Source organism: Diorhabda sublineata, chromosome 4, assembly GCF_026230105.1.
Source record: "Diorhabda sublineata isolate icDioSubl1.1 chromosome 4, icDioSubl1.1, whole genome shotgun sequence".
NCBI lineage: Eukaryota > Metazoa > Arthropoda > Insecta > Coleoptera > Chrysomelidae > Diorhabda > Diorhabda sublineata.
The window spans coordinates 2,016,237-2,041,861 of record NC_079477.1 but is presented as its reverse complement, the minus strand read 5'-3'; the positions used below and the strand labels follow the sequence as shown (position 1 = coordinate 2,041,861).

The window sequence follows — 25,625 nt, the reverse complement described above, 5'->3', positions numbered from 1 at the left end:
ACTTTTTTTCTTACGAGCCATCGTTTCTGAGATATAAGGATTCAAAAAGTTGTAAAAACCGAGATTGGTTGTATTTGTAAGAAATTTCTGTTGACTAGTTGAATCTATCACAAGTCCATCAAATAAATTACCAATTGACGAAGATGTTGCTTAAGTTCGAGGATGTTTTTCTGCAGCTTTGTTATTTCTTGTGCAATCATTAAATAGCCATTAAATACGACAGTAAATCTGAAACCTATAACTTCTACAACTTTTTGAATCGTTATATCTCGTAAACAGTGGTTCGTAGGAAAAAATGTATTCATACGTTTTTTGTAGATAATTTTATGATCTACAATTTTTGTCGAAAGTATTTTCATGATAAAACTCACAGTTTTGATGATAATCGCGAAAAACTCATTTTTTTTACCTTTGACCTTGAATAAAATGTTTTCCATACATTGGACCATGGGGGACCATTCAAATTTTTGTTTTCAATTGTATTTTAAACAATTTTACCGATTTTCAACTTTATGGTTAATTTATGTAGCTTCACTCTAATTTTTTGGTCTAATTTGACCGGACTATATATACACATATTAACAAACCACGATGGAATATCGTAAACGTTTTGCAGTTTCATCGTTTTTCAATTGCGAATCTCTCTCAACTCTCCGTTGAATTAATTCGTCGCTCTAATTTCTAGAACAGCTCAACGAAACAATAGTTGTTCTAATTTTTCGCTAATTACCCCATTGTTTCGGTATTCGACGTGCGAATCGTTAAAATTTCACCGAATCCTTCAATCCTACCTCGAAGATCGGTATTTCGTGCTCAAGTACAAAAACAAATACTCAACGATACGTCTAATCAAATGAGGTGTTCCCCAAGGTAGAGTTTTGGATCCGTTTCTATATCCTTCGAACTAATATCTGCTCAAACTGCTTCGATTTTTGAAATATAGCGAATCTAAATCCTGGTCTGGTTCCCCTGACGTTGCAAAAAGCTCTAAGTTCCTAAGAATTTGCTCTTTTGTTTTTCGAATGCCTCTAGTTAGTTTATCGTCCTGGCTTTTAGAGTCCAAGCGTACTCCTTACAGAATTACAGGATCTTATATCAAAAGTTGCCCAAACAATATCCATTCGGCACTCTATCTCGCGATTTGGGTTTAGATCCTCTGTAATAGGTAATTTGAACTCAAAGACCCGCTCAATTTGGCGTCCATCAAGTATCTGAGTAGCACCATTGTTAGTAATATCCTGATCCAGCAAACCCACGAGATTCTGCGAATATGGTTTGAGCAAGATGGCGTATCGCTCTATTATCTAATTAATGAACCGAAATTCTCCAAATCGGAGGATAGGAAGGCGCAGATCGATAGTATTAAACTTAATTTATCAAATTCCCCCCTTTAGTTTTGGCCCTAAAATTCCGAAAAACATTTCCAAGTATTTCTCTGGACAATTTTTTATTATACTTTTTTCCTCGAAGCTCTAATAGAATCCATTCCCGAGATATAGTCGACAGGCGTTCTAATTCGCCCGCCTAGTATACGAGGAATGTAAAAAATGAATAATATACAGGGCGTTGTATTTTTTCCGAATACGCCTTCATACCCGTCGCGGATTTGATTAGATCAATTTTAGCTTAGAAAAAAATTACAGATTCGCAATTATACTCCACTTTATATGGAACTTGACGCTTCCTTGGCGTCTAACGATATTAATAATGAACAATAAGGTATGCAAAACCGAAAGGTGAATGAAATATAACAACAGCGATTCAAAATCCCCAACAAAGTCTCGCGCCTACGCGTTCAACTTTCTTTCGTAAAAAAGTTGTGGGCTCTCTTCTTATTTTCTCTCGTACATTCGAATAATCGAAATGGGCCGCACCGTAAGGGCATTATATGCATATAGGATTCGTGTGTGGCGGAATGACGGAGCGCAACGGTCCTTTGTGCATTATTTCAGGACAGGATTTAGATTCATATTGATCGCAATAAAAAAATTAACAGCCTACATCCAAAAATGTATAAATTCGACCTAACCTCAATCTTGTCCGGTGGAAAAATGCCATTAGTTATCTAAATAATAAACTTGAGATTGAATTAACCGAGAAATAAGCCCTTTGTCGCTAATTTTACATTCAATAGTCTCAATGTAGTGGATCCACGGTGATCCTATGAAAATTTTGGGACCGTCCTCATAGTTTTCGATCGCCAAAACTCCCGGTGCATCCGTATTTTACCCATTTTAAAACTTGCAAGTCTGAATTTGCGAGAAAAAATGTCTCGCGGTGCTAACTGCAGTTAACAAGTTTCAACTTGTCGCTTTCGGCGACAAATATTTATTTTTAAGTGTATTATTTTGATGAATGGATTGTGGGGCGAGAGAAAAAACTTTAAACTCCAACTCTGTCGTGAAAATTGATGAGTAATGCATCGAACATTAGTTAAAACACTTTTTATTTAGTAATATGTCATTGGAGTTTCTGTAATAAACTTATGCAGTCAAGGGCAGATAAATAGAGAGGCTTGGTGGGTTTGCCCCAACCGAATCGTTATAGTAGACACGATTTATTATAATTTAACACAAACATAAAATATCATCGCGTCCTTTGTGCGTTGTCGATAAAGCGGGAAATAATTTTTATAGGCGCGGTATCTCAATATATTAAATGAATTATTTTGATATTAGTAAATTCGAATATCTGATCAAAAACTAATTCCCAATGCGTCAAATTTGCATTTGCGTCAAAAAAATCGCTTTCCAAGGCTATATATAGTCCTGATCTGACCCCAACCGCCGATTCCTGTCTTTGTTTAACTCCTGAGGCATCCAGAGAAAGCTCTCTATCCTAATTCCTGTCCCTGATAAGTTCCTGAGCCATTTGAAGAAGAATCTTTAACTTAATTCCATTTTTCGATAACATTCTGAGGTATGTACAGAAATGTCTTCATCCAGATCCCGTTCTCGAAAACCTGAGGCATCCAGAGAAAGCTCTCTATCCTAATTCCTGTCTTTAAACAGTTTCTAAGGTATTTGAAGAAGAATCTTCAACTTGATTCCATTTTTCGATAACATTCTGAGGTATGTACAGAAATGTCTTCATCCAGATCCCGTTCTCGAAAACCTGAGGCATCCAGAGAAAGCTCTCTATCCTAATTCCTGTCTTTAAACAGTTTCTAAGGTATTTGATGAAGAATCTTCAACTTGATTCCATTTTTCGATAACATTCTGAGGTATCTACAGAAATGTCTTCATCCAGATCCCGTTCTTGAAAACCTGAGGCATCCAGAGAAAGCTCTCTATCCTAATTCCTGTCTTTAAACAGTTTCTAAGGTATTTGATGAAGAATCTTCAACTTGATTCCATTTTTCGATAACATTCTGAGGTATCTACAGAAATGTCTTCATCCAGATCCCGTTCTCGAAAACCTGAGGCATCCAGAGAAAGCTCTCTATCCTAATTCCTGTCTTTAAACAGTTTCTAAGGTATTTGATGAAGAATCTTCAACTTGATTCCATTTTTCGATAACATTCTGAGGTATCTACAGAAATGTCTTCATCCAGATCCCGTTCTTGAAAACCTGAGGCATCCAGAGAAAGCTCTCTATCCTAATTCCTGTCTTTAAACAGTTTCTAAGGTATTTGATGAAGAATCTTCAACTTGATTCCATTTTTCGATAACATTCTGAGGTATCTACAGAAATGTCTTCATCCAGATCCCGTTCTCGAAAACCTGAGGCATCCAGAGAAAGCTCTCTATCCTAATTCCTGTCTTTAAACAGTTTCTAAGGTATTTGATGAAGAATCTTCAACTTGATTCCATTTTTCGATAACATTCTGAGGTATCTACAGAAATGTCTTCATCCAGATCCCGTTCTTGAAAACCTGAGGCATCCAGAGAAAGCTCTCTATCCTAATTCCTGTCTTTAAACAGTTTCTAAGGTATTTGATGAAGAATCTTCAACTTGATTCCATTTTTCGATAACATTCTGAGGTATCTACAGAAATGTCTTCATCCAGATCCCGTTCTCGAAAACCTGAGGCATCCAGAGAAAGCTCTCTATCCTAATTCCTGTCTTTAAACAGTTTCTAAGGTATTTGATGAAGAATCTTCAACTTGATTCCATTTTTCGATAACATTCTGAGGTATCTACAGAAATGTCTTCATCCAGATCCCGTTCTCGAAAACCTGAGGCATCCAGAGAAAGCTCTCTATCCTAATTCCTGTCTTTAAACAGTTTCTAAGGTATTTGATGAAGAATCTTCAACTTGATTCCATTTTTCGATAACATTCTGAGGTATCTACAGAAATGTCTTCATCCAGATCCCGTTCTTGAAAACCTGAGGCATCCAGAGAAAGCTCTCTATCCTAATTCCTGTCTTTAAACAGTTTCTAAGGTATTTGATGAAGAATCTTCAACTTGATTCCATTTTTCGATAACATTCTGAGGTATGTACAGAAATGTCTTCATCCAGATCCCGTTCTCGAAAACCTGAGGCATCCAGAGAAAGCTGATTCCCGTCTTTGTCAAATTCCTGATGCATCTAGAGACACATCTTCATCCTGATTCCTTTCTTTTATAAATTCTTGAATTTCCTGAGGCGTCTAGAGAAATCTCTCTATCCTGATCCCATCCTTTGGTAAATTCCAGAAGTCCCTGAAACATTTGAAGAAAGCTCTCTCTTGAAGAAAGAGGATAAAAGAGTTATTAACGACGATGAAATTAAACAGGTGGCGTACCAATATTTTGTCCATAACTTTACACCCGAAGCAAAAGAACAATCAAAATAATGGACTGAAAAGGGAGGACCTGGTTCCAAAGAAGGTAAAGACTGGTCCATCTGCAGGCGAGGTTATGGCGTCGGTTTGAGCGAAGAGAAGGTGTTGTTTCATCAAGACAATGCACCAGCTCAATCATCCGTTATTGCGATGGTCAAAATTAACGAATTAAAGTTTAATATGCACTCTAATCGCAAGATTTAGTCCCCTCGGATTATTTACTGTTCCCAGACTTGAAAAAATGACTCGGAGGTCAAAGATTTTCCAAAAATGAATGGATGATATCGGCAGTTGATGGCTATTTTGAGGATCTCGACCATTTCTATTATAAAAAAAATTTTTTTCGCAAAATTTGCGGTTGACTTTGCATTTTTTCTACCGATCAATATAAATCGAGTTGTAGAGATACAATGTTGCCAAATTCCTCAAATGCCTTTATAGAACGCTTCCTGGACAGTTAATGGCAGAGTTAAAAACAGGGATTATTTATAGGATCACTTGATCCATCGATCTTTACTATAAAAGAAATTTTTTTTGAATCTCTCCTTCTATAGCATTTCCGCATATTTTTCCGCCATTTTTGTATACACCGACCAATAAATCGTTATCGAACATATCTTTATATTATACGACGGTATCTAAAAATAATGAATTTGTTTTGTTTTTGGGTGTTTTAGATTTTAGTTTCAGTGAAATATTTTGATAATGTATTATGTCCTTTATGACTTACGAGGTCTGGCTATTAAATAACGAGACTGCGCGTCTAGAGGGCGTCCTAGGCGAGGAGTGCGTTGGGTATCTAAATATCAATCTCAAATTTCTAGTTAAGTTCAAAAAAACTCCGATTAAGTCCAATAAATTTTTGCAAAAAGCCAACGGGAACAATTCTCTATCTCATGGAGACAATTCTCTATCTCGCGAGCGTGTTTTTGAGTGGTGTAAGCGCTGTAGTTAATACCGATAGAGCAAATTAAAATTGGAGGCAATTTTGATTGTTTTTTTCGACGTTAACGGTAACTGAATCGGTTCCAGACTGTCAACCAGACTTACTATTTGTCAATTTTGGCAACACTGCGACGACTAGGTCGTAAAAAACGGTCCGATTTCGCACCAGGACAACGCACCTGTCGATAACGCGTTATCTGTGAAGCAGTATTTGGCCAGTACGCGTACTCCACCCGCCTTACTCACCAGATTTGGCACCGTGCGATTTTTTCTTGTTTCTGCTTTAAAAGGGACCCGTTTTGAGTCGATGGAAGCGGTAAAGCAAAAAACGGCAGAGCTCCTAAAGACCCTCACCGAAGAAGACTTTTTTCGTAAACAGTCTCGTTATTTAATAGCCAGACCTCGTATATTAATATCATATTTATTGATATAATTCGATAGTTGATGGGAAAACATGTAAAAAAAGTTGATTTATAACAATGTATACGAGGGTTGCTACAAAACTATGACCCCGCAATTTATTTTTGATCTGCGGAAATCACCGGGTGCTAAACAAGGACTGTACCCACCAATTCGATATTTTTGACTAATCAAAAACGTTTTTGTTTAAACTGATTTGTGAGAACTCTCATTGGAGTTGGTTTCCCTAATTTTTTTGACAAACAAATGCTGGTGTATACCATTCAGATGATGCCAAAAGTAGAGGCGAGTTAATCGGCACAATTCTCGTCGAAACTTTTTGGACCGAGAAGAATGTTTCAAGAATCTGTAAACAACTCGAATAGCACTCGTATGACAACACGTTCTGATTACGTTCGAACTCAGATTTGACACATTTACGTCAGTGTTGCCATATCTCAAAACTCAAGTAGCAAACCTCGTTTTAACCCAACAACTATGGTTGGTAGTAATTACGCGTGACGTATCCAATTATAAAGAAGATTTCTGTTTTTTTATCCACAAATTTTAGTGATTTATTATAGTATTTTGTTATTGAATACAAATCATTTTAAAGAACTATCACTCGGCATCCTATCCAACGTGTATTACGCGTAGCGCAGGACTGAATACAACGAACATCTCTAGTTAAATCACATTTTCTTTCGGATTACTAATAAAAAAGTTTGTTTTTGTTTTAGTTGCTTCTCGCTATAATATTTTTCGAAATCATTCATCATTTTTGGAATTTTTGAAAAAGTCATATTTCACATACTAGTTTCGCGAGATCGCAATAATAAACAAGGTTACAATAAAAAGGAACGAATTAAAAAAAAAAAAAAAAGAATTCATTAACCGGTGTTTTTCGCGTTTAATTTAAATATTTCTTGTTATTTAACATTTCGTAAAGATATCACGAAGAGAACGGGTGTCGGTAACCGCAACACAAGGACATGTAAAGAAACTCCTAGTCATTTTTTATCGTTTTGTTATTACAGAATGTCACGATTTTTAACCGCGACGCAATATGAGGGAAAACGCGACAAAAATGTCGAGATGTCACATATCGAAATGGTGTGTGAACATAAACCAATGAATTAACTCGACAAATTTCTAATTGGACTGACTTGGTTCGTTATCCGGGGTTATATTATGATAACAGAACGGGATCGGCTTCGCTGTCTACGTCGGTGGACGATTTCGTAATGTTATTACAAAAATCGTTAATTTGTTTCATATGTTTATGTCATTTGTCCAACAAATTTCGAATTTGACACCACCAAAACGACAAATTCGTATATTAAATAAACATATTGAATATCGATATTGATTTGTAACAATTTTCTTACATTAATTTATATTTTAAGCACTCTATTCGTTATCTGGGGTTATATTATGATAACAGAACAGGATCGGCTTCGCTGTCTACGTCGGTGGACGATTTCGTAATGTTATTACAAAAATCGTTAATTTGTTTCATATGTTTATGTCATTTGTCCAACAAATTTCGAATTTGACACCACCAAAACGACAAATTCGTATATTAAATAAACATATTGAATATCGATATTGATTTGTAACAATTTTCTTACATTAATTTATATTTTAAGCACTCTATTCGTTATCTGTGGTTATATTATGATAATAGAACAGGATCGGCTTCGCTGTCTACGTCGGTGAACGATTTCGTAATGTTATTACAAAAATCGTTAATTTGTTTCATATGTTTATGTCATTTGTCCAACAAATTTCGAATTTGACACCACCAAAACGACAAATTCGTATATTAAATAAACATATTGAATATCGATATTGATTTGTAACAATTTTCTTACATTAATTTATATTTTAAGCACTCTATTCGTTATCTGGGGTTATATTATGATAACAGAACAGGATCGGCTTCGCTGTCTACGTCGGTGGACGATTTCGTAATGTTATTACAAAAATCGTTAATTTGTTTCATATGTTTATGTCATTTGTCCAACAAATTTCGAATTTGACACCACCAAAACGACAAATTCGTATATTAAATAAACATATTGAATATCGATATTGATTTGTAACAATTTTCTTACATTAATTTATATTTTAAGCACTCTATTCGTTATCTGGGGTTATATTATGATAACAGAACAGGATCGGCTTCGCTGTCTACGTCGGTGAACGATTTCGTAATGTTATTACAAAAATCGTTAATTTGTTTCATATGTTTATGTCATTTGTCCAACAAATTTCGAATTTGACACCACCAAAACGACAAATTCGTATATTAAATAAACATATTGAATATCGATATTGATTTGTAACAATTTTCTTACATTAATTTATATTTTAAGCACTCTATTCGTTATCTGTGGTTATATTATGATAATAGAACAGGATCGGCTTCGCTGTCTACGTCGGTGGACGATTTCGTAATGTTATTACAAAAATCGTTAATTTGTTTCATATGTTTATGTCATTTGTCCAACAAATTTCGAATTTGACACCACCAAAACGACAAATTCGTATATTAAATAAACATATTGAATATCGATATTGATTTGTAACAATTTTCTTACATTAATTTATATTTTAAGCACTCTATTCGTTATCTGGGGTTATATTATGATAACAGAACAGGATCGGCTTCGCTGTCTACGTCGGTGGACGATTTCGTAATGTTATTACAAAAATCGTTAATTTGTTTCATATGTTTATGTCATTTGTCCAACAAATTTCGAATTTGACACCACCAAAACGACAAATTCGTATATTAAATAAACATATTGAATATCGATATTGATTTGTAACAATTTTCTTACATTAATTTATATTTTAAGCACTCTATTCGTTATCTGGGGTTATATTATGATAACAGAACAGGATCGGCTTCGCTGTCTACGTCGGTGGACGATTTCGTAATGTTATTACAAAAATCGTTAATTTGTTTCATATGTTTATGTCATTTGTCCAACAAATTTCGAATTTGACACCACCAAAACGACAAATTCGTATATTAAATAAACATATTGAATATCGATATTGATTTGTAACAATTTTCTTACATTAATTTATATTTTAAGCACTCTATTCGTTATCTGGGGTTATATTATGATAACAGAACAGGATCGGCTTCGCTGTCTACGTCGGTGAACGATTTCGTAATGTTATTACAAAAATCGTTAATTTGTTTCATATGTTTATGTCATTTGTCCAACAAATTTCGAATTTGACACCACCAAAACGACAAATTCGTATATTAAATAAACATATTGAATATCGATATTGATTTGTAACAATTTTCTTACATTAATTTATATTTTAAGCACTCTATTCGTTATCTGTGGTTATATTATGATAATAGAACAGGATCGGCTTCGCTGTCTACGTCGGTGGACGATTTCGTAATGTTATTACAAAAATCGTTAATTTGTTTCATATGTTTATGTCATTTGTCCAACAAATTTCGAATTTGACACCACCAAAACGACAAATTCGTATATTAAATAAACATATTGAATATCGATATTGATTTGTAACAATTTTCTTACATTAATTTATATTTTAAGCACTCTATTCGTTATCTGGGGTTATATTATGATAACAGAACAGGATCGGCTTCGCTGTCTACGTCGGTGAACGATTTCGTAATGTTATTACAAAAATCGTTAATTTGTTTCATATGTTTATGTCATTTGTCCAACAAATTTCGAATTTGACACCACCAAAACGACAAATTCGTATATTAAATAAACATATTGAATATCGATATTGATTTGTAACAATTTTCTTACATTAATTTATATTTTAAGCACTCTATTCGTTATCTGGGGTTATATTATGATAACAGAACAGGATCGGCTTCGCTGTCTACGTCGGTGAACGATTTCGTAATGTTATTACAAAAATCGTTAATTTGTTTCATATGTTTATGTCATTTGTCCAACAAATTTCGAATTTGACACCACCAAAACGACAAATTCGTATATTAAATAAACATATTGAATATCGATATTGATTTGTAACAATTTTCTTACATTAATTTATATTTTAAGCACTCTATTCGTTATCTGGGGTTATATTATGATAACAGAACAGGATCGGCTTCGCTGTCTACGTCGGTGAACGATTTCGTAATGTTATTACAAAAATCGTTAATTTGTTTCATATGTTTATGTCATTTGTCACTAAATTGTCAACTCCATTCGGAAACATCGACATTAATAGATTAGGAATTGTTTATCGCGAACTGATGGATTGAATGGGACATGCTGTATAATACAATATGCGTTAAATAATTGCCTCATTACATTTTACGTGCAACAGTAAAGAGAATTTCAAGGTTAACGATCGCTATTAATATTCATAGATATTTTATTAAAATGATAGTTTCGATGATTGAAACATCCACTTTTGTTAAATAAAATTTTTTGCGACACCGTCCGAATATCGAGAAGTAAACAAAAAATCTACGGACGTTAACACTTGACAATGAACGAAAACAGCTGTTTGAGAAAGGGAAACAATTTTTTTTCAATCTTTCTCGCTTGCGAAATAAAAATAGATAAAATTGACGTTTCGGCTTTGAAAAATTATTTAAAAAAACTAATTTTGAAACAAAATATACTCAAAATTCATTTAATTCATAAATTTCTTAGATATTTAGACCATGGGCGAATGAAGACAATGAGTGAATGAATTTAATAACGAAAATTTAGATATAAAAACGTAGAAAGTTATTTTAAATATACTGGAATGTTTAAAAAAAAAAGAGTAAAAAAATTTCCATTCCATCATTCACGTGTAAAGAAAAAGGAGACGTCAACATTATTTGCGTATCAGACGTATGGGGTACAAAAAGGGCGCAGTCCACGTCCGGTACCCTGTTTAAACCAAACGCCCTTACGTTTTACTCGTCTATTATTTTTTCTAGTGCATCTGTGTAAGTAACGGCGTATGATGCCTTCCAATTTATAATTTTTCGATCCATATTTTCGAAGACAAGAAGATTTAGATATAAAAACACAGCAAAATATTTTAAATGTACGTATTGGAATGTTTTAAAAAAAAAGAAAACTTTCAGCAATTGACTGAATTAACTAGAGTTTATATAAGACGACAAGATTATTTGCGTATCAGACGTATGGGGTACAAAAAGGGCGCAGTCCACGTCCGGTACCCTGTTTAAACCAAACGCCCTTACGTTTTACTCGTCTATTATTTTTTCTAGTGCATCTGTGTAAGTAACGGCGTATGATGCCTTCCAATTTATAATTTTTCGATCCATATTTTCGAAGACAAGAAGATTTAGATATAAAAACACAGCAAAATATTTTAAATGTACGTATTGGAATGTTTTAAAAAAAAAGAAAACTTTCAGCAATTGACTGAATTAACTAGAGTTTATACAAGAAGACAAGATTATTTTCTTGAATTAAATAAATACCGAAGTTCTAATAGACGTATGGGGTACAAAAAGGTATCAGTACACGTCTGGTATCCTGTTTAAACCAAACGCCCTCACAGGTACATTTTACTCGTCTATTATTTTTTTCAGTTCCAAGTAGGACAACAATTAAGTGCATCTGTATAAGTATAATGCCCTCCAATTTATAATTTTTCGATACATTTTTTCAAAAATATTTATAAAAATGACAAATTCAAAAAATGAGACATCTACGCCTATGGTAGATGAAACAAAATCGTCGGCAAGGGTTTTTCATAATCTGCAATTGATATCGGAACAATAATGTGTGCATTTAAATTAGTGACTATACAGGGTGTCCCACGACTACCCATATTTTCTGTAAATTTTCACACAACAATAACCGAGTAATTGCAATTGGTGGGATACTTTCTAAACGGTCGTAGAAACAAATAAATCTATCTACCGAGAACGTAACTATAATAATAAATGATATTATTATAGTCTAAAACGAGCAATTGTGTTAAAAAATTTATTGTTAAAACGAAAGTCGATGGGAATAAGTACGCCGCATTCATTCTTTATTAGAATGTCTATTTTTGCTGATAACCTTTAACGATGCTAATAAATAGGATGCTTTCACAATATTGAATGTGTATGTTTTAAACGTTGTTGTAGAATTGAGAGAATCGATAGAAAGTTTGTTTGTTTTTTAACGTTGTATCAAGGCCACATGGTATAGTTTTATAAGAGGAATTCGTCGCTTCAATCAAAAAATATTCCATATTTAAAACAATTCATTTATATACCCATTCAACTTAGGTCCTTATTTCATGGTAATTATTTAGTTTGAATTGTGTACGTCCGATTTTTTTGAAAGTTTAGTATGCTGATTAATTTAATGTATATATATATATAGGGTGATTCATTAAGAATGTCCAATCTCTGAACTGTACATTCTATAACTCAAAATATGATGATTCTGCTCGACATGCCTCGTGCAAATATCGCTAATTTCCGAGATACGGGGCGTTCAAAGTTCAAATTTTGATTTTCGCAATAATTTTTTATGTTTTCACAATTTCTTTTTGAAAATTGGCATTCTATAACTCAAAATATGATGAATCTGCTCGACATGCCTCGTGCAAATATCGCTAATTTCCGAGATACGGGGCGTTCAAAGTTCAAATTTTGATTTTCGCAATAATTTTTTATGTTTTCACAATTTCTTTTTGAAAATTGGCATTCTATAACTCAAAATATGATGAATCTGCTCGACATGCCTCGTGCAAATATTGCTAATTTCCGAGATACGGGGCGTTCAAAGTTTGATTTTCGCAATAATTTTTTATGTTTTCACAATTTCTCTTTGAAAATTGGCAATTTTACGTTTTTTTGGCATGAGGAATCATAATTTGCACTCTAATTTAACATTGCTAGTAGAGGGCGCTAGTTACACTGTTGATTAAATCAAAGCAAACTTTTCTTGTGCTAAACTTACAACTAAAATGATAAAAAAATATCAAAAAACGTTAAATTCTACAAAAAAAAGTTATTCTTCTTTGATTCGTGTAACTCAATCGGTTACCGAGTATTTGCTTCTAAAAAGTTCAATAAATTTTAATTTTTTCATAAATAAATTTTATTATTCCTTAAATATGTGACCAAATTGAAAAATCCAAAGGATTTAAATCAGGGCCTCTTGGTTGCCAAGCAAACTCACTAATAAATTATGATTCCTCATGCCAAAAAAACGTAAAATTGCCAATTTTCAAAAAGAAATTGTGAAAACATAAAAAATTATTGCGAAAATCAAAATTCGAACTTTGAACGCCCCGTATCTCGGAAATTAGCAATATTTGCACGAGGCATGTCGAGCGGAATCATCATTTTTTGAGTTATAGAATCTACAGTTCAGAGATTGGACATTCTTAATGAATCACCCTGTATAGGGTGCTAAAATTATTCCTTTACATAGTTTTTATGGTTTGAACATTGAAAAATGGACACTATGTTGAATAGTTGATGTTTTGCAAATAATTGATGTTGGAGATGTTGAACATTTAGACTATGTTTCAACACTGATCATCAACGTTGATTGTTGTTATTAATCGTAGTTTCCATAAATCTGGAACAGATGGCGCCTTAAGCGAATTTCATTACAGAGAACTGTAAAATTTTGTCATTTGCACCTAGTAGATGGCGCCACACTTCAATGAAAACGCTTGTTAGTTTTACGCGTAGCTTCAGATTCAAAATACAAATTCAAGATACATTAAAATTTCATTCGTTCAGACCAGTGTAAGGAAATTTTGCATCACCATTTAACGACCGTAAAATTTTGGGCAGATAAATTCCAACGCGGCCGTATCAGCAAAAACTGGTTTCGTTCGAGGTGAGATCTACATTTCCGTGTATTTTTGATAAATCCCGTTTTCAAAATTTTAATTAGAGCACCTCGCATCATACTGAACTCAATATCTGGTTCCACGAAATGGATAACCCCCCTCCTGGACATCGCTGGTACTTCCACTAGGCTAAACCACAAGATTTTCTTCCCTTGACGATTACACGGGAAGTGTATGCAATTTCCAAAGAACCAGCAGTTCTTTTTCGTATCTGTAATACCAGATATCCTCGGCCATTTCGATTAATCTTTACCATCTCGAAGCACGGAAGCTTTAGTCTATCTGCAACCACTGGATTAGTGAATTTGTTCCGGCAGACTGGTTGTAGTTACTTAATCGAGCGTTATATGCAAATTGCTTTCCAACAGTATCCATCTTCAAGTGATGAACGAAAAGATACACGTCCCGGCAACGAATTTGAGCTGGTTCGTTAGTAATTCGAAACGATCGAAAAAAATTCGGATCGGCGCATATTTTATAGATCACTCAATCGATAAAAATAGTTCGTAAATATGTAAAACATCAATTTATTTAACGTTTTAATTTTCAGTTACACATATTCTGTTTACAATTAACCTCCAGGTGGAATATAAAATGATTAAACAACAGAGAACAGACCAGCGTCTATACGAACAAGACTTATAAAAATGGAAAGAAAGTAAACGAGCTGAATATATGCTTGGTAAAGATGAAGATATTAAAAGTATCCACCATTGTTATACGCTTGTCAACAGGATCGTATTTTGAATATCATAAATAATATCGGTTTCCGATCAAAAGGGGTTTTCCGATAGGGACAAATTTTGGTTCGAAATAAAATGAAGACCGCTTGAGATTTTTCGAAAACTTTATTATCGGGTTGTAGTCCATCCAAAACATCTATAAACGGAACTCGAGTTCGCTCAAATGGCCACAGCGGGCACGTTTGTAGCGGTTGATTCGTTGGACCCGATTTTCCATGACTCGGCCGAAACGGCTGCCATTTCGCGTTCAATATTGGCTTTGAGCTCTTCCAACGTCGTCGGCTTATTATCAGAGACCAAGGATTTGACGTAGCCCCAAAGAAAACGAATTTAGAGGCGTCAAATCGCACGAACGAGGCGGCCAATCGACTGCTCCATTTCTTGAGATAGCACACACAATCAAACTTCTTCAATAAATCGATTGTAACGCACCAAATAGTTTTCTTTTGTGGATTAAGTGGTTTTTCATTAAGCACTTTTTGATTTTCACCCGCCCAATACCGCATTTTTTTTCATTGACAAACCCATTGAGCCAGAAATGAGCTTCGTCACAGAAGATGATCTATTCCAGATCCAGATCCTTACGCAAAATTCACCATAAAGTGGTCTTGGCGATGTCCAACTCTTGAGAACGCCGTGGAATTGACTGATTTGAATCATTTGCTACAACGGCAACGATATTTTCGACATTTCGACCAATCCGTAGTCTCACCGGCACGGTAATAAGTAAACTTGTTACTAGATCGATAATTGCGATCGAAAATCGGGGTTGAGGCTCTTAAAGAAGCGTCCACCGACTTAAAGTAAATTTTTAAGATTTGCAGACGTTATTCGTTCGTGTATTTCGCCATGACGAAAAGGTTATGTCAACTGAATAAACTGACAGTGACAGTTCGATGTCAAGTGAAAAGGTGCGTTCACAAACTAAATTCAAAATTGTCAAGTTTCTGTAGTGAATTTTTTAAATTTGCAGACGTTGTTTGTTTGTGTACATCACCATGATGAAAAGGTTATGTCAACTGAATAAACTGACAGTGACAGTTCGATGTCAAGTGAAAAGGTGCGTTCACAAACTAAATTCAAAATTGTCAAACTTCTGTAGTAAATTTTTTAAATTTGCAGACGTTGTTTGTTTGTGTACATCACCAAGATGAAAAGGTTATGTCTACTGAATAAACTGACAGTGACAGTTAGATGTCAAGTAAAAAGGTGCGTTCATAAACTAAATTCAAAATTGTCAAGTTTCTGTAGTGAATTTTTTAAATTTGCAGACGTTGTTTGTTTGTGTACATCACCATGACGAAAAGGTTATGTCAACTGAATAAACTGACAGTGACAGTTCGATGTCAAGTGAAAAGGTGCGTTCACAAACTAAATTCAAAATTGTCAAGTTTCTGTAGTGAATCTTTTAAATTTGCAGACGTTATTCGTTCGTGTATTTCGCCATGACGAAAAGGTTATGTCAACTGAATAAACTGACAGTGACAGTTCGATGTCAAGTGAAAAGGTGTGTTCACAAACTAAATTCAAAATTGTCAAGTTTCTGTAGTGAATTTTTTAAATTTGCAGACGTTGTTTGTTTGTGTACATCACCATGATGAAAAGGTTATGTCAACTGAATAAACTGACAGTGACAGTTCGATGTCAAGTGAAAAGGTGCGTTCACAAACTAAATTCAAAATTGTCAAGTTTCTGTAGTGAATCTTTTAAATTTGCAGACGTTATTCGTTCGTGTATTTCGCCATGACGAAAAGGTTATGTCAACTGAATAAACTGACAGTGACAGTTCGATGTCAAGTGAAAAGGTGCGTTCACAAACTAAATTCAAAATTGTCAAGTTTCTGTAGTGAATTTTTTAAATTTGCAGACGTTGTTTGTTTGTGTACATCACCATGATGAAAAGGTTATGTCAACTGAATAAACTGACAGTGACAGTTCGATGTCAAGTGAAAAGGTGCGTTCACAAACTAAATTCGAAATTGTCAAGTTCCTATTGGACAAAAAGAAAACATTAACATTTGAGGTATTCTATGGTTTCAACCGAACGTTCAAAAAGCTTTTTGACACTTTGGTAAAACCACCCTTTGGATATCCAATAAGATAGGAAGATACCAAGAAATACCTATACAGGGCCGAGGGAAAATAAACTGAAGGAAATGTACATTTCGAATCGTATACATTGTAGTAGTATTATATAATTCGATAATAACAAATTTTAGTTCGGTTCTGTTCAAGATAGTGAAAAAAAAAAAATAGTAGGGAGGAGAATGGACGTATAGAAATGTTCGCGAAGAGCGATTCGAAGGCCGGATTTTGTATAATAATTACTTCAGTAGAGTAATGAGAAGGGAAGCAACATGGTTGGAGGGTTTTATTTTTATTAAAACATTAACGATGTTGCAGACATAATTGGCAACCTACTATCGGTCATCGGTACAACTCGAACCAATTGAAAAATCACAAATGTTTTTCAAAATGGAATAATGCTCGTTAAATATTTAAAAAGATACGGGCGTTGCATATAGTGAAGTTGCACGAAGATTTAATTCGAATAATTCGTTGGAAGTTTTGGAAAATTTCGATATTTAAACGTCGTGATTCTTTCCGGGGGGAATTTAAAGTGATTTTTTGGAAAAGGCGACAGAACTAGAAGTTGATCTGAAATACTAAAAATGACCCAAGTTCCAAGCCTAAGCTAAACAAAAGAATAAATTTACAATCCGTTGAGTTCCGGGCCTCGGAATCCTTTGAAGAACTCCAATCCTCGTGTAAACCAATCACACATAAATTCTCTGAAAGAATTGCTGTCGGTTCGGATTATACATTTCGAACGAGATGTTGTTACGCCGTTTTGATGAGACGCAATAACGTCGAAACTAGTCAGCCGGCAATTGCAATTACGAATCAGTACTCCAATTTGGTTTCCATCCAACCACATTTTCCTGTGGCCTTTTCTATTTTTATATCAAAAATAAAAACTGAAATTAAGGCCTGTCACTTTACTTGGTTTATTAATCGAATATGCGATGCGACGAGCGAATCAAAATAAATAAAATTCTTAATAGTCGATTGATGAGTGCTCAAATAATCCGAAAAATAATTAAATAAGTGAGTAAGATTGATGATTATTTAGATAAGAACCGGTCGATGTTCGCAGTTCGATTGAAATTGTTAATTTATTAAGATTTAATTACAAACTTCCATTAGAAGAGATTTCAATTGATATGGCGTAATTTTTATATTCCTTATTGAACTTTTCATTTAATGTATGTACTTACATCTCGTCGAAACTAGCACCGAGCCCTAACGGTGTAGTTGGTAAGGTTTCGAAGCGCTTAATTTCCAACACAAAGATCGGAAGTTCGAAACCTTCATTAAATTGCTCTTAGTTCAAACGAGAGTTACAAATAAACAAACCCACATACAGGTGAAGCTAATATATAAGCGTGTTAAGAAGGAATTTAAAACTGTAAACTAGTATATACGAGGGTAAAGGTATAAGTCGTGGCAAGGAAGTTTGTGGTGGTTGGACTGTGTCGTACAAGTGCGAAAAGTACGACGCGACGTTCGGTATGACCTCCTGGATCTTGTGGACAGTCCAATTATCCTACAAAACAACGCGTAGAGTGTGTAGGCAACATATATGGTGCGTCAAATGTCGAACCTGATGCTATTCAGTGATTGTAGCAGGGATAAATACTTTGAGGATCTTTAGACGCAAATTGGTCGTGCCAAATTTGTGTGTACCGTTATCCTTTTGCACCTCGAAGGCCATATTATTCTCCGTATACAGTTTTTTATGGGAAAATTTGATTCAATCGATTCGCTTTCTTGCAGCAATTGGTCTTTTCAAAGTTTTTCTATTGGGTTGTTTCGCCCAATTGGAAATTAACACCCTAGGTGTTCAAATTATCGTCCATCATTTTCTATACATAAAATCAGTCGCCGACGGATTCTTTCAATCATATCACCCCTTGTCGTGGGTCTAAGCAACTGAGTTCTGGAAATCTGGAAGGCCAAATGAAAGATTTTTCGCTCAATTCAAATTTGTAATCGCAATATCTGAAATATGCGAAACAGCGCCCTCTATCGATGACTTTGCACCCGATACTTGGTGTGTGTGTGATTACTCCAATTGTAACAATTTCTCGTGGCCCTTTTTTTTGACGTCGTCTTTATCGTTTATCGGTCAAAACTATGTTCGGTTCTTTGATCGTCTATAAATCTAATAAAAATTGATGGATCGGGCAATAGTTTGGTATCGGCCGTTCGCGATCCTCGTGAAAAGAAATAAGCTCAATCGAATTTTAATAAGACATCGCGATAATTTCAACAGATAAGATGTCAAGACGAAAATTATGTAACATTATAAAAAACCGGTACCACAACATTATATACATAAAGACCGGGCAATTTCGATGTTTTGCCATTACAGTTTATAAACATTGCGGATAAGTTGATGTTGAGAATGTAAAATATCTGAGGGGTATATCTTTCAGACGTAAATTTATGTAAATAGTTGACACTCATAGTACCCCGAGGGCCCTAATGGAAATATATTATCTACGATACATAGTAGATTAGCTTTAGGGTGTTAATAATAAGTTTCAATCGTAAAAAACAAGATTTTTTTTACTTTTACATGATTTGTCTCGATTTTAATGTAGAAAATAGGCTTCAGTTTCATCGATTGCTTATTCATTTGATTTGGAATCGGATCCGGACTATACGGTGGATGATTATCGACTTGTGTATCTGTGCGTTGTCTTGGTGGTTTTTTCTCCCACATTTGAGGCCGTTTTTCCTTGATTTTAGCATTAAAACGATCCAACAACTCGCTATTGATTGTTATCTCCATTTTGGATTAGCAATAATCTAACCTAACATAACCAAATAATTCCACAACCTTCCCAGTTGACTGTTGTGCCTTTGAACCTGGTTCACCGACTGCAGTCCACTCGGATGATGATCGTTTTGATACCGGAGTAAAGTTACGGATCCGTGTCATATTTCGACCGAAAAATCTGCCCAAATACTGCTCTAAATCATCGAAACGTTGTTGTTTTCGATCGACTGTGAGTAAACGCGGCACCCAATTTTGAAAAAAGCTTTTTCACGGTCAAATGTTCATGCATAATTGCCATCTGATGTATCTACGACCTCATTATATTAGTTAGAACCAATTTGTGAATTTTTTTCTACATTTTTTCTGGGGTACCACGACAATCGAACCAGACCAGAACGTTCACCATCATGGATCGCGTTTAAATTTAGCAAACTAATAAAAAATTATTTTTTTCGATAGAGATAGTATAACATATAACAAAAAATGATAAATTAATACATCAAATTGTTTTTTGAAAATAACTAAAGTAACTTCACTTAAATGTCTGTCGTTTTTTTGTTACTAATCGAAATGTCATGAAATTTGACACGTAGACTTTTGAAAGTTGGTACTTCGTGAACGTCGCATGGATTTGTCAATGGCAGCGCCATCTGTGTGTCAATCACACGATTTATTGAATGATGTATTACATAAATAGAATTTTGTTGAACTATTTCAATTATTCGTTATAGTTTTTTATAATTATTATCTTTTTTTTTTTTTTTTTCAGTTACGACACCTTCTCCTCCGCCACGGCCGTGGATTCCTTTGGCGAGGCCCACTACAAACAGACCAACATGTAAGTATCTATTTGATGGGGAAATCGTCATGTGTAACGACCAAATATCACAATATTTTTTATAGGTATATTCACTGTGATGTGTTACAATGTTCTATGTGATAAATACGCCACCAGGCAAATGTACAGTTACTGCCCTAGTTGGGCCCTCAATTGGGATTATAGGAAAAAGGGCATCCTAGAAGAAATCAAACATTATGGTGCTGATATCATCAACCTACAGGTAAGATATGTCTGAAGACGATAAATTGGTTATCGAAACGTGCGTCAGTGAAATATGTGATAAAATGAAACTGAGCTCAATCCGAGCCCCACTACAAAAAATCGTTATTTTTCAAAATTTTCGTTTTCTTTGTGTAGATTAACAAAAAAATGCGCGAATTTCGTTTGACGCTTCGCTAAAAAGTTAAAATTGAAGAAGTACGTTTTTGATAACATAAAGCCGTATCGAAATTTGCGGTAAAAACAAAGATTTACAAAAAAATTTTCGATTTCCTACAACGAAAAAACGATAAAATTACCAAAAGTTTCATCTATTCGGAAAATACTTGTAATTGAAGAAAATCCTTGAATTGTGACAACACTGTCGACAGATGTTTCACATCAAAACTGCCGTTTTCGTTAAATAACGAGAATTTGGATTTAGATTAATCTTAATTTTTGCATAATAAAGTTTCGACACCTTTTTTCGAGATTTTTTTCGAATTTTTGGAATATTTCGCATATGGTGTAATTGATTTTTATTTGTCTCTCATTTTATCATGTGTTCAAAAGGCTATTAAATAACGAAACTGGTTACGAAAAACGGAAAATTATTCCACATTCGAACGCCCCCCTTCAATATACTCCCCTCCCGTCGCCACACACCTTTTCCATACGTTTTTTCCATTGATCTAAACAGTTCTGGAAGTATTCTTTGGTAAAAGCCTTTAGGAGCTCTGTCGTTTGTCGCTTTACCGCTTCCACCGACTCAAATCGGATCAATTTCGAAACAGATCTTTTTCTAATAGGCCAGATCTGGGCTATACGGCGGATGAGGAATCAATTCGTTCAATCTAACCATCGGTGCATTGTCTTGGTGAACGAGTGGTTCTTTCTTCGACATACGAAGCCGTTTTTCCTCGATTTTTGTATTAAAACGATCCGACAAATCTTTTGGAGATAATCGATGGATAATATTTCATGGGTATCCCAAAATATTAAAGCCATAACCTTCCCCAGCTGCAGTCCACTCAGATGATGATCGTTTTGGTTCTGGAGTGAAGTGATGGATCCATATCTCATCCATTGTCACATATAGGTTCCAAAAATTTGATTTATTACGTGTAAAAATGGCCAAACCTGCTCTAAATCATCAACAAATGTTGTTTTTAATCGACCAGAACGTTCACCGTCATCGGTGTCTGTACGACCACGTTTAAATTCAACAAATCAATAACAAACGGTTGTTTTCGATGGAGCAGAGTCCGGATAGCACTTTTGAAGCCATTATTGAGCTTGCTTGAGCTTTTTTTTCATCAAAAAATTATAAATTAATCCACCAAATTGTTTTTTGAAAATAACTAAAGTAACTTCACTTAAATGTCTGTCGCTTTTTTGTTACTAATCGAAATGTCATGAAATTCGACACGTAGTTTTTTGAAAGTTGGTACTTCGCGAACGTCATATGGATTCGACGATAACAGCGCCATCTGTGCGTCAATCGCGTGGTTTATTTAATACGAAATATTTCGACGAATGTTTCTTGTTGTATTGCACTAATAAATTTTAGGAAGTCGAGATGGAGCAGTTCTACAATTATTTTCTACCAGAACTTAAAATGGACGGGTACAACGGTATTTATTCCCCAAAATCTAGAGCTAAACATATGGCGGAAAGCGAAAGAAAATACGTCGATGGATGCGCCATTTTTTATAGGGTATCCAAGTACGTGTGCCTATTGAATATTGAAAAATCCTTTTATCGAATTCAAATCGAATTTCCGCTATTTTCAGATTCACTTTGGTGAAAGAGCATTTAGTTGAATTCAATCAATTGGCGATGGCCAGCGCGGACGGTATGGAACACATGTTGAATAGAGTTATGCCGAAGGATAACATCGGATTAGCGGCGTTACTGCAAACAACGGAAGCGGCTTGGGACAACAGTAAGCGCCGCTTTATTACAAATCGATTTCTTTTATTTTTTTTAAACGAAACTTTCATTTTATCCCAGCTCCGTCCGACGCGCCTTTCCTCCAACAACCGATTCTAGTTTGTACAGCCCACATACATTGGGATCCGGAATTTTGCGACGTAAAACTTATCCAGACGATGATGCTTTCCAACGAGCTCAAAGCCATCTTGGAGGAATCTGCTCAAACTCTAAAAGCGCACGATATAAACACCGATTCGAGTAACATCCAACTCGTATTGTGCGGGGATTTCAATTCGTTACCGGATTCCGGCGTCACCGAATTTTTAGGCAAGTGTATCTTTATTATTATTATTATTATTATTATTATTATTCTACGTCGATTAAATTTCGTTTTCCCTATATTTAGGTACCGGTAGAGTGTCTATGGAACACAAAGACTTCAAGACCTTCAGTTATAAGGCGTGTTTGGAGAAAGTGCTCAGCTGTGATAAACCGAACGAGTTTACGCATTCCTTCAAATTGGCATCGGCATATAACGACGAAATAATGCCTTTCACTAATTACACGTAAATACAATAATATTTATTTTTGTTAACGTCACAACACGCTATCGAATTAATCGTTTTTACAGGTTCGATTTTAAGGGTATTATCGATTATATATTCTATTCGAAACAAACCATGACGCCTCTAGGTTTGCTGGGTCCACTTTCTCAGGAATGGTTGCAACAAAACAAAGTCATAGGCTGTCCTCATCCTCACATCTACTCCGATCATTTTCCATTGTTGGTCGAATTGGAAATGATGCCGACCATCACAACAGCAATGAATGGACTAATCGGTCATAGGTGAGTCATTTTTACAAAAAAAAAAAAACTCATATTATATATCATTCGCTAGCAAATATTGTAACAAAAATGGTTTACACGAACGAAGTTTATCGAATATTAAAAATACCATAATTCGTACAAAAATCATCATTACCTTTTATCGATCAAGCACCAAATGTAGACTACCAGTTGTTTCTACTCCACCCTATTTTCTATAGCCGTTCAATCGGTAAAAATATCATCTTGGTGATCATCATTAACTGGTATCGATCCACTACAAGATGAAAACCTCCACCAGATGTTCCCCTTCTGATCTATTTTCAACAATTCTTCGTCGACTGACAGTTCAAAACCATTTGGTTTCTTGTATATCTTTCGTTAACCAAAATACAACTTTGGTGATCAGTATTTTTTCGTTTTCTATTCGATTCCTATTTTTATTATCTTTCTGTGATCTTCTTGAAGTTCTTATACAATTTGATTTAAGTTTTCCATTATCAAACCTCATCATTCATTTAGTCTAGTTTCACTTAAGGGCGAAAAAAGTAATTATAGAAAAAATCATCATTACCTTTTATCGATCAAGCACCAAATGTAGACTACCAGTTGTTTCTACTCCACCCTATTTTCTATAGCCGTTCAATCGGTAAAAATATCATCTTGGTGATCATCATTAACTGGTATCGATCCACTACAAGATGAAAACCTCCACCAGATGTTCCCCTTCTGTTCTATTTTCAACAATTCTTCGTCGACTGACAGTTCAAAACCATTTGGTTTCTTGTATATCTTTCGTTAACCAAAATACAACTTTGGTGGTCAGTATTTTTTCGTTTTCTATTCGTTTCCTATTTTTATTATCTTCTTGAAGTTCTCGTACACATTGATTTGAGCTTTCCATTATCAAACCTCATCATTCATTTAGTCTAGTTTCACTTAAGGGCGAAAAAAGTAATTATAGAAAAAATCATCATTACCTTTTATCGATCAAGCACCAAATGTAGACTACCAGTTGTTTCAACTCCACCCTATTTTCTATAGCCGTTCAATCTGTAAACATATCATCTTGGTGATCATCATTAACTGGTATCGATCCACTACAAGATGAAAACCTCCACCAGATGTTCCCCTTCTGTTCTATTTTCAACAATTCTTCGTTGACTGACAGTTCAAAAACATTTGGTTTCTTGTATATCTTTCGTTAACCAAAATACAACTTTGGTGGTCAGTATTTTTTCGTTTTCTATTCGATTCCTATTTTTATTATCTTTCTGTGATCTTCTTGAAGTTCTTATACAATTTGATTTAAGTTTTCCATTATCAAACCTCATCATTCATTTAGTCTAATTTCACTTAAGGGCGAAAAAAGTAATTATAGAAAAAATCATCATTACCTTTTATCGATCAAGCACCAAATGTAGACTACCAGTTGTTTCAACTCCACCCTATTTTCTATAGCCGTTCAATCGGTAAAAATATCATCTTGGTGATCATCATTAACTGGTATCGATCCACTACAAGATGAAAACCTCCACCAGATGTTCCCCTTCTGTTCTATTTTCAACAATTCTTCGTCGACTGACAGTTCAAAACCATTTGGTTTCTTGTATATCTTTCGTTAACCAAAATACAACTTTGGTGGTCAGTATTTTTTCGTTTTCTATTCGTTTCCTATTTTTATTATCTTCTTGAAGTTCTCGTACACATTGATTTGAGCTTTCCATTATCAAACCTCATCATTCATTTAGTCTAGTTTCACTTAAGGGCGAAAAAAGTAATTATAGAAAAAATCATCATTACCTTTTATCGATCAAGCACCAAATGTAGACTACCAATTGTTTCTACTCCACCCTATTTTCTATAGCCATTCAATCTGTGAAAATATCATATTGGTGATCAGTTTTCTTCAATCCAAATGTTTGACTTCTCTACAAGCTTTTCCAGGTTACTTGAAGTTTTTTCACGGTTCGACTAGCTATAAAACATATTTCACTTAAAACAACAAAAAGTAGATAAAAGTATCTATAAGAAAATAAATTTTTTCCAAAAACAATTTACAGAATGTGACACACTGATTTTTAAAAATTTTCGAATTTGACTGTTTTTATAAGACATTCTATTACCATCATTAGCTGTTATCGATTAAGACTTCCATCAGATGTTGATTAGCTTATATCCAAGCTTTTTATTATTTCATTTGGTGCTGTTTTCGTTGAAAATGTAGTATCCATAAGTGTCCACTTTACAGTGATTTTGTCAAATG

The 25,625-nt window shown here is 34.5% G+C and overlaps 1 protein-coding gene across 11 annotated transcripts in view; it reads left to right on the top strand.

Moving 5' to 3' along the window:
• Nucleotides 1–25,625, top strand: part of LOC130443523 (CCR4-NOT transcription complex subunit 6) — a 156,424-nt gene that overhangs the window by 116,397 nt on the left and 14,402 nt on the right. For all 11 annotated transcript variants that reach the window (XR_008909850.1, XR_008909851.1, XM_056778223.1 and 8 more), the window contains exons 4-10: nucleotides 20,329–20,397; nucleotides 20,463–20,620; nucleotides 22,169–22,323; nucleotides 22,392–22,543; nucleotides 22,612–22,860; nucleotides 22,940–23,099; nucleotides 23,165–23,380. Coding sequence is in view for 9 of the 11 variants with exons in the window: in XM_056778223.1 (XP_056634201.1) it covers nucleotides 20,329–20,397; nucleotides 20,463–20,620; nucleotides 22,169–22,323; nucleotides 22,392–22,543; nucleotides 22,612–22,860; nucleotides 22,940–23,099; nucleotides 23,165–23,380 (1,159 nt within the window). In the remaining 2 variants the exon portion in view is untranslated. The remainder of the gene's footprint in view (nucleotides 1–20,328; nucleotides 20,398–20,462; nucleotides 20,621–22,168; nucleotides 22,324–22,391; nucleotides 22,544–22,611; nucleotides 22,861–22,939; nucleotides 23,100–23,164; nucleotides 23,381–25,625) is intronic.